This window comes from Plasmodium falciparum (assembly GCF_000002765.6).
Source record: "Plasmodium falciparum 3D7 genome assembly, chromosome: 14".
Taxonomy (NCBI): Eukaryota; Apicomplexa; class Aconoidasida; order Haemosporida; family Plasmodiidae; genus Plasmodium; species Plasmodium falciparum.
The window spans coordinates 370,001-385,000 of record NC_037283.1 but is presented as its reverse complement, the minus strand read 5'-3'; the positions used below and the strand labels follow the sequence as shown (position 1 = coordinate 385,000).

General features: G+C 18.3%; 4 protein-coding genes across 4 annotated transcripts; 1 reads left to right on the top strand and 3 right to left on the bottom strand.

Moving 5' to 3' along the window:
* Positions 1-268: 268 nt before the first annotated feature.
* PF3D7_1409800 (CUGBP Elav-like family member 2, putative) lies at positions 269-1,813 on the bottom strand (the record flags this gene model as incomplete). Its single annotated transcript, XM_001348233.1, has 1 exon — positions 269-1,813. One exon carries the CDS (start codon positions 1,811-1,813, stop codon positions 269-271), a length of 1,545 nt encoding a protein of 514 aa, XP_001348269.1.
* Positions 1,814-4,818: 3,005 nt separating this feature from the next.
* Positions 4,819-7,716, top strand: PF3D7_1409700 (conserved protein, unknown function; the record flags this gene model as incomplete). Its single annotated transcript, XM_024473348.1, has 2 exons — positions 4,819-7,292; positions 7,644-7,716. 2 exons carry the CDS (start codon positions 4,819-4,821, stop codon positions 7,714-7,716), a joined length of 2,547 nt encoding a protein of 848 aa, XP_024329193.1.
* Positions 7,717-7,894: 178 nt separating this feature from the next.
* Positions 7,895-10,201, bottom strand: PF3D7_1409600 (conserved Plasmodium protein, unknown function; the record flags this gene model as incomplete). The annotated part of the gene is made up of 1 exon (XM_001348231.1): positions 7,895-10,201. One exon carries the CDS (start codon positions 10,199-10,201, stop codon positions 7,895-7,897), a length of 2,307 nt encoding a protein of 768 aa, XP_001348267.1.
* A 1,793-nt stretch (positions 10,202-11,994) lies between these two features.
* On the bottom strand, positions 11,995-14,855 carry PF3D7_1409500 (conserved Plasmodium protein, unknown function; the record flags this gene model as incomplete). The annotated part of the gene is made up of 3 exons (XM_001348230.1): positions 11,995-14,533; positions 14,631-14,665; positions 14,802-14,855. The coding sequence occupies 3 exons, from the start codon at positions 14,853-14,855 to the stop codon at positions 11,995-11,997; spliced, it is 2,628 nt and encodes an 875-aa protein (XP_001348266.1).
* Positions 14,856-15,000: the final 145 nt, after the last annotated feature.

The following is a 15,000-nucleotide window of genomic DNA, read 5'->3' as shown; positions in this document are numbered from 1 at the left end:
TATATATATATGTATGTACAAAATTTTATAAGCATTCTATAATTATTTCTTATGGATACTTACATACATATATATATTTTTATATATATATATTATTATATATATATTTTTTCTAATTGATTATGTGTGAATAAATATTTACATTTTTGATTTAAGACAATATAGTATAAATTTTTTAAAAATTGATAAAGAAATTCATGATTGTGTATTATATATATATATATATTATTGCCGTTCATGTTGTGTATGAAAAATAAGAAGATAGCATTTATGCGTTTGTTGTATTTTCCATAAAATTTCTTCTTGCATCATTACTATTTAATTTATTTCTTTGATTTATTAATGCTTGTACATATTGTTCTTCTCCTTTTTTAATGGTAACTTTTAATTTCTTTTTATGAGCTAAGAAACCATTCATATATTTAACAGCATTGATAGCACTGTCAACATTATCATAAGATACGAATGCAAATCCTCTGTTCCTTCCTGTATCCCTTTCTGTGGCAATATGTGCTGATATAATATTACCAAAAGGAGAGAATGCAGATAATAAATCGGTTTGTATCCATTCATTTGGTATATGGAAAATAAAAATATTCGCACCTACAGGACCTGTGATTTCATTCATATTAATAGGGTTAATAAAACTTTGTTCGATTTTTCTGGGTTTTTGCCATTGTGTTTCTCCTGTAATTTCATTATGATAATATGGTCTTCCTTCTTCTTTAGAATAATATTGTTTCCAAGGTGAATTATTATTACTACTACTATTATTATTATTGTTACCATTACTATTGTTATTATTAATATTATTATTATTATTATTATCATTATTATTATTACCATTATTATTGTTATTGTTATTTCTTTGGTTATTGTTATTATTTTGCATGTTAAAATTCATATTCATTGAATATCTATTAAAATTATCCATATTCATATTTTTAAATGCATGAGACTGCATATAGGAACTATTATTATTATTATTATTATTGTCAAAATTATCCATATTTTCCATATTGTCCATATTATTCATATTGTCCATATTATTCATATTATTATTTAATGGATTCATTAAAGATCTATTAAACAAATGCTTTTCTTGTAACTGATTTTTTGTTTCTGCAAATCGAACTTCAATTGGTTTTTCTGCATTTTCTGTAGCTATTTTCCCATTCATATTTTGTATAGCAAAAATACCTTGTTCTTTATATGCATAATTAACAAATGCACATCTTTTACTTATACCATTACTATTTTTCATGATATATACCTCTGTAACATTTCCATATCTATTAAATAATTCTCGTAATTCTTCTTCCGTTATTTCTTTTGGTAATGAACCCACAAATAATTTGGCTTCATTTTCATTAGCATTATTCATATTCACACCATACTTTTCTAATTCTCCTATAGCAAACTTAACAATCAATGGCCCTAAGGTTTCACATAAAGTTCTCTTTCCATGTAAATCCTTTATAGCCTTTTGTCCATAAAATATTGATTCCATACGAACAAACACATTTGACCTATTCACATTAGGCTTCTTATCCTTTATGAATACAACATCCTGTATATTTCCATATTCCTGAAAAATTGATTTTATATCTTCTTCTGTTAAATTTTTAGGTATTGAACTTACAAACAATTTAATAGGTATCGATGGTGCTGGGTTATATGGACTATTCATTTGATATGAACATTGCTCACTCATTCTTGCCTCTCCATAAGGACTCTCGCTGTTCTCGTTGTTATATTGTTGTGTGCTGTTATTCATATTATTCATATTGCTCATGTTGCTCAAATAACTCATAATTGTATATATATATATATATAGTGAATGCAAGAAACTATATGTACAATATATGTATATATTATATATAAATATATTTTAAAGGGGTAAAATAAAAAAAATAAAAAAAAAAGGTGAAAAAAAAAATTTATAAAGGTGTTATTATTTGATTTTCAAAATAAATTATCCAATATATATCTATCTATATATATATATATATATATATATATATATATATATATATATATATATATGTATAGCTTAATATAATTAACTTTTTTCTTTTTTTTTTTCAATTCAAATGAAAAGTGTATAATATTATAAAACTATATGTGTTTTTTTTTTTTTCTTTTTTTTTTCTTTTTTCTTATATTATATATATATTTTTTGCTTTTTATATTACTTTTCTTGTGTTATTTTTCAATTTTTTTTTTCTTTTTTGTTTTATTTTCCTTTGTGTATGGGTAATATTTTATATGTTATTTTCTTAAGGAAAATTCTTATGAAAAGTCAAGGAAAAGAAGAAAAAGAAAAAAGTACATATATTATATTATAATATATATATATATACATATATATTATGAAATACATACGTTTTATAATTAATGTACAAATATTAAAATTGCAATAATAGTAATTTTTATGTATAAATATATAATAAAAATAATTCAATATTATATGTATATATATATATATTATAATATAGCATATACTTATAATATGATGTCAACAGTGTGATATATATAATCTACTCCATTTTAATCTCTCTATAATATTATATCCTTTTTTTTTTTTTTTTTTTTATTATCAAAATATTACAATTTTCAAAATTATAATAGAAAATGAACTTGTCAAAAACATTTGTGCAAAATATTTTAAAAAAAATTAATTTTAATAAAGGTACACGTAGTTTTTTATTATATATAAAATATTATAATGCCTTAAAAAAAAAAAAAAGGAAAAAATTAAGCAATAGTATTTTATTATTATTTTTTTTATTTTTATTTTACAAGGCTTTTGAGTAAAACAAGAAATTGATAATCTACAAAAAAAATATATATATATATATAATAATAAATATTAGTGGGGAGTAAATATATATATATATAATTATATGTAATTTGAGCAACTTACACTAAATGTATATGAAATATATATATATATTATATTCCTATAGTAAAGTTTACATTTACAGTACGTTCAATATAAGTAATAAAAAAAAGGGTACTTATATTTATAATAATACCAAAAAAAAAAAAAAAAAAATATATATATAGTTGTACATATATCGTATATATTTATTAAAAAAAAAAAAAAAAAAGAAAGAAAACGCATATGTAAATATATGCACATGTAAATATCAATACACATATATTTTTTTTTGTATACAAACAATTCTTATATATAAAAACAATATCCTACTATGTTATACACACAATTACTTTTTTCTCATTTATGAAAAAAACAAGGTTTAGGAATATAATATATTTTCCTTTGTGGTATTGTATAAGATTTTGGAAAATTATAGGTATAAATAAATAATTGATTATATATATAGAGAGATATATATATATTTTTATGTGCTATTTCTGTAATGTGTATCAATTAAATGACATTTTATATTTTTGTGTGTATTATATATTTATTTAAAATATCATTCTTTACTTATGAGAAAAAAAAACAATATTCATATATGTATATTTTTTTATGGAAAAGATAAATATAAGGTTACATGGATATATCATTACAACATAAGTAATATATATAAATATTTATTTAATTAAAGATTATTATAGAATATGTTTATAAACTTATAAAGTTGAACTAATGTATTCATCTTTCTTTTTGAACGGAAATGTGTTCATATTAAATTTCTCATTCAGTTATACTATATATATAGTTAGATTATTATGTAATATCATTCAACGTATATATTATAGACTATTTTATTTAATTTCAGTATAGTTTTATTATTAATATTGCAAATTCTTACAATTTCAAAAGAATAGATATTGTTTTATTATTCGTTTTAAATGTACTCATATAAACGATAAAATAAAAAAAAATAAAATACATCCAATCCGTGTTTTACATAAGTATACTACATATAAATTATTAATTTTTTGTTTGAAGCATTTTTATACATATACATATATATATTTTCCCTTTAGTTGTATATAACCATTTATGTAAACCTATATGAATATAACTATGAAGAATAAATCAAAGGAACAAATATATATATTAAAAAAGCTTTCAATTATTATATATATTTTTGGTTAGATGAGGTGAAAATAAGGAACGCTTTTTATTTGATGACGTTCTTAATAAAAATAGTAATAATAATACAACAATAAGATATAACCTAAAACTTTTATTATACATATGTATATATATATATATATATATATATATATATATATATTTCAAATTGATTAATGTATATATTTTTATGGTAAACATTTATGGTCACTTTTCTTTTTTTTTTTTCTTTTTTTTTTTTATTTATAATTTTTACCTTACATGTTCAGGATTTTAGTATAAAAAAAAAAAAAAAAAAAAAAAAGGCTCGATAATAATAATTATTTAGGATATATGTAAAAATATATTTAGAATATACACATATATATTAATACATATATGTATATATATTTGTTATTATAAACGTATTATGATTTAATATAGGACTATATATAGAAAAAAAGGAAATAATATTATGCAAAGAATAATATGAAAAAAAGTAATTATGATACATAATTTTTTATATTATAATAGCCGTATCGTAAAAATATTATATATATATATATATATATGTGTTTGTTAAAATAAAATTTTTATATATCAATATGTTTATGTTTATGTTTAAGTTTTTGTGATTTTTTATTTTATTTTATTTTTTTTTTTCATGGTATTATAATTTAAAAGAAAAAGAAGAGAACATACGTACATATATTTGTATACATATATATATATATTTTATATTATTCCGTTGAAATGTTTTTTAGACTACATAAATATATGTGGTTATGAATGAAAGATTAATGAAGGGAAAGAAGGATATATATATATATTTTTTGAATAAAAGATACTATAATCCTCCCAGTAAAAGAAAATGGAGCAAACAAAACGATAAATATAAAACAAGAAGACCTTTAGCAGAAGATAGTAATGTACATAAAATAAATATAAAAGGAGAATACTGGAAACAGAAACATGTAAATAAACAATTTGTAGTAGAACATGGGAATCAAGATATGATAAATGAAAGAACTAGTTTAAATTTTTTTGGATATCCAAATATATCTTTATATAATAAGTTAGGTGGTAGTTTATATATTGAACAAATGGATCAAGTAACATTATGTATAATGATTCATAAATGTATTAAAGAAAATATATGTGATAGTTTTATATGGAAGAATTTATTGAAAAGATGTACTGATATATGTCATAAAATGGATGGAAATATATTAAGTTATATTTTTAAATATACATCTAAAACTGAATATTACAATCATTATTTTTATCTTACTATGCTTGGTAATATATCAAGTAATTTATATTCATTTAATATAAAAAATTGTTCTAATATTTTATTTGGTATGAATAATAATAATAATTATTATAATGAAGAAATATTTAATAAAATTATTGAACATGCTTCATTATTAATATTAAATCGAAATGATATAGATATAAATAATATATTGTCTATAATAAGTTCTTTTACTTGTTTTAATAACGAAAATAAGGATCATATTATACAGAATAAAAATTATATAAGTATATCAAAAAATGTAAATAATTCTTATTTATTATTTGATTGTATTTCTAAAACATTTCATAGATATGATTTAGATTTGAGTGAATATGATAATGTGTGTTCTTCATTATTGGTATATTGTTTTTTGGACCGAATAAATTTATTTTTCCAAGAAAGAAGTCGAAAGGTTGTAAATATGTTAATGTCTCATTTAAATAATAATATAGAAAAATTAAATATAAAGCATATATCTATATTCTCTTATGCTACTACTATTTTTAATAAAAATTTGTTGACCGATAATTTGAATAATTATATTTTACCAAGAATTGAAAAAGACTGTTATTTATTGGATAATAATTATTTGAGTATTTTGTTTTATTCATTAAAAGATTATATATGGGAAAAGAAAGAAAGAAATAAAAGGATATATAATATAATATATAATAATTTGTTGAATGATATACATTTGGCATCTTTAGATTCTATATGTTTAATAACGTATTCATTTTTAAAATGTGGAAAAAACAAAGAACTTCAATATAGGGAAAATGATAGCAAACAAAAAGGGAACCAGAGCAAAGATGAAATTAATAAAAGCAGTGATATGTGTAATAATTATACTGATGATAATGTTAGTAATAAGAATTCATTTGATTGTGATTATATAAAATATGATAATAATTTTACTAAACAAAATATAAATTTAATGAACATGGATAAAGGAAAAAAACAAAATAATAATATAATAGTAAGAAAGAAGAATAAAGAGAAAAACGATTCAGATTCTCTTACATTAAGTTATTCATTTAATTTATTTAATGATTTTTTATATGGTAAGATCAAATATAACATAAAACATTTTAACATGTTTCAATTGTTATTAATTATAAAAGGGTTGTATGAATCTAGAATGTTGATAAATAATAAGATGGAAGAATTAAAATTGATTATATTGAAAGAAATACAATTAAATGTGTATAATGTACCTATCCACTTATTATCTTATTTTATAAAAATGCTTACACAATATGTTATAAATAATAAAGAATTAATCATTTGTTTAAAAAATGTAAGTATAATATATTTACATATTTATAAAAAATTATATTTAGTAGATAGTGATTATACACTAAATGACAAAACATGCATCATACAAGAATATTATAATAATATAGGAAATTCAGATATAAAGAAAAAGGAAAAAGATGATTTATGGTTTATATATAATGAGAAAAAAAAAGAAATAAATTCTTTATCAGATAAATATAGAATAAATATGAATTTATTTAAAAAACAGTTTAAGTATTTAAATGAAAATTTGGATATAAAAAAAGAAGAAATTGAAAAAGTTTTTTCTTTTTCTCAAAATTATTTTTTTAATTATTATTTAAAAGAAAAAGAGCTAGCCAACTTTTTTTATTTTTGCACAATAATGGAAAAAGAAAATGCAATTATATATTTTAATCAAATTAAAGCAATAGTAAAAGAGAAAATAATAAATGATGAATTAAAATTTAGTCCAAAGAGTATATTATATATTTTTAAATCATTAGATTATATGAATATGATAGATGTTGGAAATCAATTTTTTAACTTATTATTAAAGCAATTATTTGATAAAATATTTTCAGTTGATATATCTTTATGTTACGAATTTCTTTTGATATTCTACAAGAATAAAATATCGAACTATTATTTTTTAAAAAAGGCAAAGCATAAACTTGATATGAATAGGTAATAAAACAAATCAAAAAAAAAAAAAAAATAAAAAAAAAAAATAATATATTATATATATATATATATATATATATATATATATATATATATGTATATATGTATGTATTTATGCATATATATTAATATATTATACATGATAATTTTTATAAGTACATAAAAATATCGAATATAAAATATATAAACTAAAAAAAAAAAAAAAAAGAAAAAAAAAAAAAAAAAATTAAATATTAAAAGATAAAAAATAAAAAATAAAAAAAAAATAATAAATTCAAATTAAAGACATAGAGAAATATATATATTATCTATATTTATATGATCACATATGTACTAATTTATTTTTCATTTTAGGTATGAATTAAGTAATGATATTGTGGAAGACATGAAAAGGATTCTTGTTCAATTAAACAAGATGCTTTCATAAAAAAAGAAATACATATTATATGTAGATAAATATATACATATATATATTTATTTGTAATATTATTTATTTTGTTTTACTTTAATTAATATATATATATATATATATATATATATATATATATATATATTTATATTTATATTTATTTATTTATTTGTTTATATTTTTAACCTGTTAAATATTAGTTTTCATCAAAACCTTTGTATAGTACACGGATACTATTTTGATCAACTTCATATTTGACCTTTTCATTGACAAAAATTTTATTTTTTTTATTTTTTTTATGTAATTTATGTTTTCTCTTTGGATTTTTGAGTTTAAGTTTTTTTTTTGCTTTTGTAGTGTTCGATGGCTCTTCTTCATATGAGTTATCACTATTTCTCCTATGACGTATATGTTGTAAATTATCAACATGGTGTAATACAATGTCGTCATTATGATTTTCGTAATAATTTTCTTGTTCATCTGCTTTTGTTACATCTTCTTCATAGTCGTCATTACTCGATAAATAATCACTATTTTCTGTTAAATCGTCATGTGTTAAATATTCTGTATCGGACATATTATTTATATCATGGTTATATTGTTCTTGTTGTGTATTATAATGTTCTTGTTGTGTATTATAATGTTCTTGTTGCGTATTATAATGTTCTTGTTGCGTATTATAATGTTCTTGTTGTGTATTATATTGTTCTTGTTGTTGGTTCGTTGTGTTTTGATCTTGATTAATATCATCATTCTGTATAACTTCTTCAACTTTGAAGGAAGTAGTACTTTCTTCATCATCATTTTCATATTTGTAAATATTAAAAACTATAACACTAGCATTTTTTAATTTATTGGTTTTTGCTTTATGTGATTCTTTTAAGAAATATTTAAAGAAATGTAAGAACCATAAGCTATGTCCAAAAATAATAAAAATATTTTTTTCATGGTTGAATATATAATCTAATGTATCTAGAAAACTATTTCTTGTGAAATTTTTATTAAATTTAATATTTTTTCTAAATAACTTTTCTACATCTTTATGAAGAAATTTTTCAATATCTGTTGTAACATATTTATTATAATATTTCATTAAAGGAACACAATCAGGGTTTCTACTAATTTCTTGTAATGAATTAAGAACATAAATATCTTCATTATTTTTATTTATTCTATTATAAAATGATATAAAACAACTAGATATAGTTCTTCTTAGATCAGAACATAAGAGAACACTATCATATTTTTTATTATTAAGAATATCTATATGATCTTTTAAATTTAGGTTAATAATTTCTTCATGATTATATTCATCATTACGATAATTATAATTTCCCTTATTTGAATAATTATCATGATCATTATCATAGGTTATATAATTTTTGACATTTGGTAGAATGTTATCTTGTTCTTCATGTATCTTATGATTGTCATTTGAATTATCATGTGAATAATCATTATTATTCGTGGTAAGAATATCATTATTTTCTTGTTTTTTATTATAATTTGAAATAGAATTTTTATTTTTCTTTAATTTTTTTTTTGATAATTTATATAAATCGATATTATTATAATTATTATTATTAATAATATATTCATCTTTATTATTTATGTTATTATCATTTGTTTTATTTTTATCATTTATATATTCTATATGATTAAATGTTTCCTCACAGAATTCATCGTTGAAATCGGTTCGTCCTTCTAGTAAAAAATTGGATAATTCGATTGATTGTATAATACCTGTATTACTTAAAGGTGAATCAATAAGTGCTGATTTTTTACTGAATAGGAAAACAAGTTCGTATAGAATAACCATAAACATTTTTAAAAATTGTTTTGTAGACATTTCTTTATTAAAAACACTATTCCATACAGATTCACTATGTCTAATAAAATAAATTGTTTTCACCTTTACATTTTTCTTATTTTCTAAATGGTTTGTATTATTTTTTAAAATATTGTTATAATTTACATAATCATTATTTATAAAATTATTATTATATATTTTAATTTCATTCATATTAGTATTATTATTATTTCCGATAATTTCATTATCATTATTGGGATAATTTATTTTATTCTTTTTCTTATTTTTCTTCTCATCCTTTGTGTCTTTTTCCTTTTCCTTCTTATCATTAAAGTTATTGTTTAAATAATAATTATTCTTATTCTTATTATTATTATTATCGACTTTTTTTATATCATGATCTTCTTCATTTTTTATATAACCTATATAGTTCTTTTTGTTATATGTTAAATATCTTTTTACAACATGAAGTAATATGCTCATTTTAATTGCTAAATTTATAAAGGATTCAAAAATTATTTGCTTTAAAATAAGTATATGTAAAAAAAATTTAAATAATTTCTTCTTATCGTTATTTTCTTCTAGTCTACTTTTTCGTTTTTTGGAATTTAACACATGTACATATTCATAAACAACATTAGTTAAAAATAAGCAAAAAAAAAAACATATGGTCAGTAGTGTACAATAATTCATTATTATAAAAAAAAAAAAAAAAAAAAAAAAAAAAAAAAAAAAAAAATATATATATATATATATATAGAGAGAGAGAGAGAAATATATAAATGTAAATATATATATAATACAACCACAATATATTTAATTATGATATGTGTTTTTTTACATTAGTTTAAAATTAAGCACATATATATATATATATATATATATATATATATATATAATAATATTCTTTTTAAGGTATTTTTGTATACTTTAAATAGTACAATAATTTACAAGACAAAATATATAATATTTATAATATATACATTAAGAAAAAATCATACCACGTAAAATATATTAATAAATTTATATATATATATATAGTAATATTCTTTTTAATGTTTATTTTTATACTTTAAATAGTACAATAATTTACAAGACAAAATATATAATATATTTATAATATATACATTAAGAAAAAATCATACCATATATAAAATATATTAATAATTTTATATATATATATATATATATATTTGACAATTATTTAAAGTTCAAAAAAAGAAAAAAGATGGATTTATTTTTTATTAATAATAGAAAATTACTATTTTTACAGGAATCATACAAAAACAAAAATATATTTATAATAAAATATTTATATTTTTTTATACGGTTAAATTATTATAATATATATATATATCAATGTTTTAATAATTATGATTGGATTTTAAAATATTATTAATAAAACTCTAAAAAAAAAATTATATTTTTTCTTTTTTTTTTTTAATATATATAAAAAAAATATAAAAATATTATTATATTATTATATTTTTTTATAAATTCATTTATTTTATTTTATTTTATCGAATTGCTGCTTAAATTTTATTCATATTAAAAAAAAATTAGTATTTAAAACAAAATGAAAAAAAAAGAAAAAAGAAAAAAAAAAAAAAAAAAAGTACAAAAAGGAGAAAGATAATATTATATTATAATATATATTCATATTTTTATTAAATATTAATAAATATAATATAAATAAATGATATATGTATATATATATATATATATATATATATATTTAATTTAATTTACAATAATGTATACATATTTTTTATAATATTATAATTATTATATATTTTTATAATAATATTATTATATTAATTATTTTGCTTTATTATTTTTTTATATTGCATATAATAAATTATATACCAAATATTTTTTTAGAATTCAAAGAAAAAAAAAATATATGATACTATTTATATATTTTTTTTTATTTATTCACAATTTTACTTGATAGAAACAAAATTATTTTTTGTTTAATTTAAATAGTGCTTTGATAGTATTTAAGTAATATATATATATATATATATATATATATATATATAAATACTTTAAAAAGTATTATTTTTTTTTTTTTTTTTTTTTTTTTTTTTTAAAAAAAACTTGGATAATTTAATATATAATATATTAAAAAAAAAAAGAAAAAATTCAATGTTTTATTATATTTTTATATAATTTTATGGTTAGATGTTCTTTAAAAAATATATAATATATGTATAAACCATTTTGTGTTATAAAAATGATTAATATATTAATGTTAAACAAATTAATAAAATTTATAGTATTTAAAATTTTTTTTTTTTTTTTTTTCATCTTTATTTCGTATGTTCTTTTTATGTGTACTGATTATTCTTAGGAATATTGTATTTTTAATTGATTTTTTAGAAACTTTTTGTATGGTTGGAATACTTTTATTCACAATATTTATATGCAGATATTTTTATGTTTTGTATTTATAGTTTTTATATAGAGAATTATTTAATTTTCCTTTATGGTTCGTTTGTATAATTCTTTTTATTATTGAATAAATTTTTATTTTTTCTACTTCTTCGTGTTTTTCGATTTTTAATAACACATGATAAAGGTATACAGTGATCATCGTTGTTTATCTGATGACATACATTGTCATATGCTGTATGAATATAAGATATTGGTTGGTTTATATTATTATTATTATCATAGTACATATGATTAATGTTATTGTCCTTTTTGTTGGGCACTTTTTTATGGATATGACTATGGATATTACGATTATCCGCATGATCATTAGTATCGTTGTAAATTTTTTTCTTATTTTTTATGTTATATTTTATCATATTGTTTATAGGTTTTTGGTTTGGTATCATATTTTTCTTGTGATTTATTTTGTTATTTATTTTGTCATTTTTTTTGTGATTTATTTTGTCATTTTTTTTGTGATTTATTTTGTCATTTTTTTTGTGATTTATTTTGTCATTTTTTTTGTGATTTATTTTGTGATTTATTTTGTCATTTATTGTGTCATTTATTTTGTCATTTTTTTTTTCATTTTTTTTTTCATTTTTTTTCTTATTGCCCTGATTATTATTCACTTTTTTATCCACAAAGTTATACATATTACCATATTTATTCGATTCAATTTTTTTTATTTTTTTGTTTTTCTTCTTATTAATATGCTTATTTATTTTAAATATATTAAAATTACATTTTCCCTTTTGATTGGAACTTGTAATATTCCTTTTAGTTGTTTTATTTTTATGTACAAATTTATATCTCCATTTTTCTAGAGCATTTCTATACTTATTAGTTATTTTGATAACTTCTCTTTCGTATTTAATATTATTACCGTTATTATATGAACATAGAATATCATCTATTTTATATGTACACTTAATATTTTTTTCGTCCTTATTATTACATGTATCTCCATGGTCAATACATTTTTCGTATTTCTTTTGATCTGTGTTGTTTAATATTTGATTGTTCAATTTTAGTAATTTAGATTGAATGGGTTTGTTTTTTAAATACATCACTTTGTTGTTTTCAACAGCTTTTTCAAATGTATGATCTTCATAAATGCATGTTTGATCATTTGTATTGGTTACATTTTTTGTATTTTTTGTGTTTAAATTATAAGAAGGATCACTCCCTTTTTCATGATTAATATTATGATTTGAATGAAGATGAGATTTTTGTTCTTTCTTCATATACTCCTTATTATGATAATTATTGTTACAAGTACTATGATCAAAATATCGAAAACTTTTACTATCGTTAACTTGCGGGCTATTCTTTTTTTCCCCGCATGGTTCTTCTTTATTAAATGGATTCGATATATTTTTCTTTATCATTTTTATTTTTTTAAAATTGTGTGTTTTATTATTTGGATGTGCAAAATATGAGGAGAATATATTATTATTTTTGTTCTTATATTCTATGTATGAAGGAAGAGACAGAGGAGATATTTCTAAGATGTGTGCACGATTTTGATCTTTACTATTTTTGTTGATTTTATTATTTATAAGATCAATTTGGTCGTTAATAATATTTATTTGTTTATATATATTATGAAATGATCGATGTTTTATTTGATGATTTTTTTTTTTTTTTTTTTTTTTTTTGTGTATACCACAATTTTGAATATTATGTAATACATTTGATGGTCGCATAAAATACTTTTGGCATGTAAATATATATGGATTTTTATTATTTATTTGTTTCTTGTCCTCTTTTTGTTTATACATATTATTTTTTTCAGAAATTTTTACATTTTTGTAAAAAGTTGCATACTTGTTAGTATCACCACTTTTTAAATTATTATTTATAAATAGTTCTATGCTATCATTATTCTTATATATATTATTTTGTCTTAAATTATTGAAAGTACTATTTATATGTTGAATATTATTATTAAGTATATTAATTTGATCACTTAAATTATTTGAAGAATTAAACTTGTTCATTCCAACTACGTTTGTGTGATACAATGAATGAAGAGGATGTTTTGTATTTTGGTTCTTTCCTATATATTGAATTATTTTCTGTGTACATAATTTTTTGTTACACAAAAATGTATTATTATAATTATATTTGTTATTATATATATTAATCTTGTGTTCTACAGAATGATCATTTTTATTATTTGTGATACACATTGTATTATGAATATTATTTATATATGATATATTGTTTGTTTCTTTTTTGTTTTGTTGTAAACATACACTAGTATTATAATTATTTTTTGAATATATATTTTGTTTATGTATAGGAACTTTATGCATATTGCTCACAGACATATTATACATATCATCTTCTCGTTTTTCAAAACTATATTTGTCCTTTAAATGTATTTCATTCTCTTCCTTATTATGATTTATATTTTTGAAAGAAAACATTTTACTAGATTTAGGATTCATATCTGAGGAAATGTTCTCAACATCTGGTAATTTATGAATATGTATATCTTTCATTTTGTCATGTCTATTACTTACTTTAATATTTTTTCCTGTTAAATTTGGATTATTATTTGTGGATAAATTTTCAGAGTTCCTAAGAAAAAAAAAATAAAAATAAAATAAATAAATATATATATATATATATATATATATTAAAACGGATTTATGATGATTGGTATTTTTTTTTTTACCCTTTCATTTTAGGGGGACAAAGTAACGATATATTCTGAATAAAAAGAAAAAAAAAAAAAAAAATATATATATATATATATATATATATATTATAATACATATTAATATTATTGTTTATAAATTAATGTGTGATATATTATATATGTGTTGGAGAAACCAAAGAGACTTACATTATACAAGTTATGTGGATTTGGTCTGTGAATATTATCATTATAATCTTTCATTCTATATACAAATAAATAAATACATAAATATATATATATTTATATATAATTCCCAAGTGCATTTATTTTAATTATTAAATATATCTGTGTCTACATTTTGGTTATCTCATTATATAAAATATTTAGTAAATAAAAAAAAATGAAT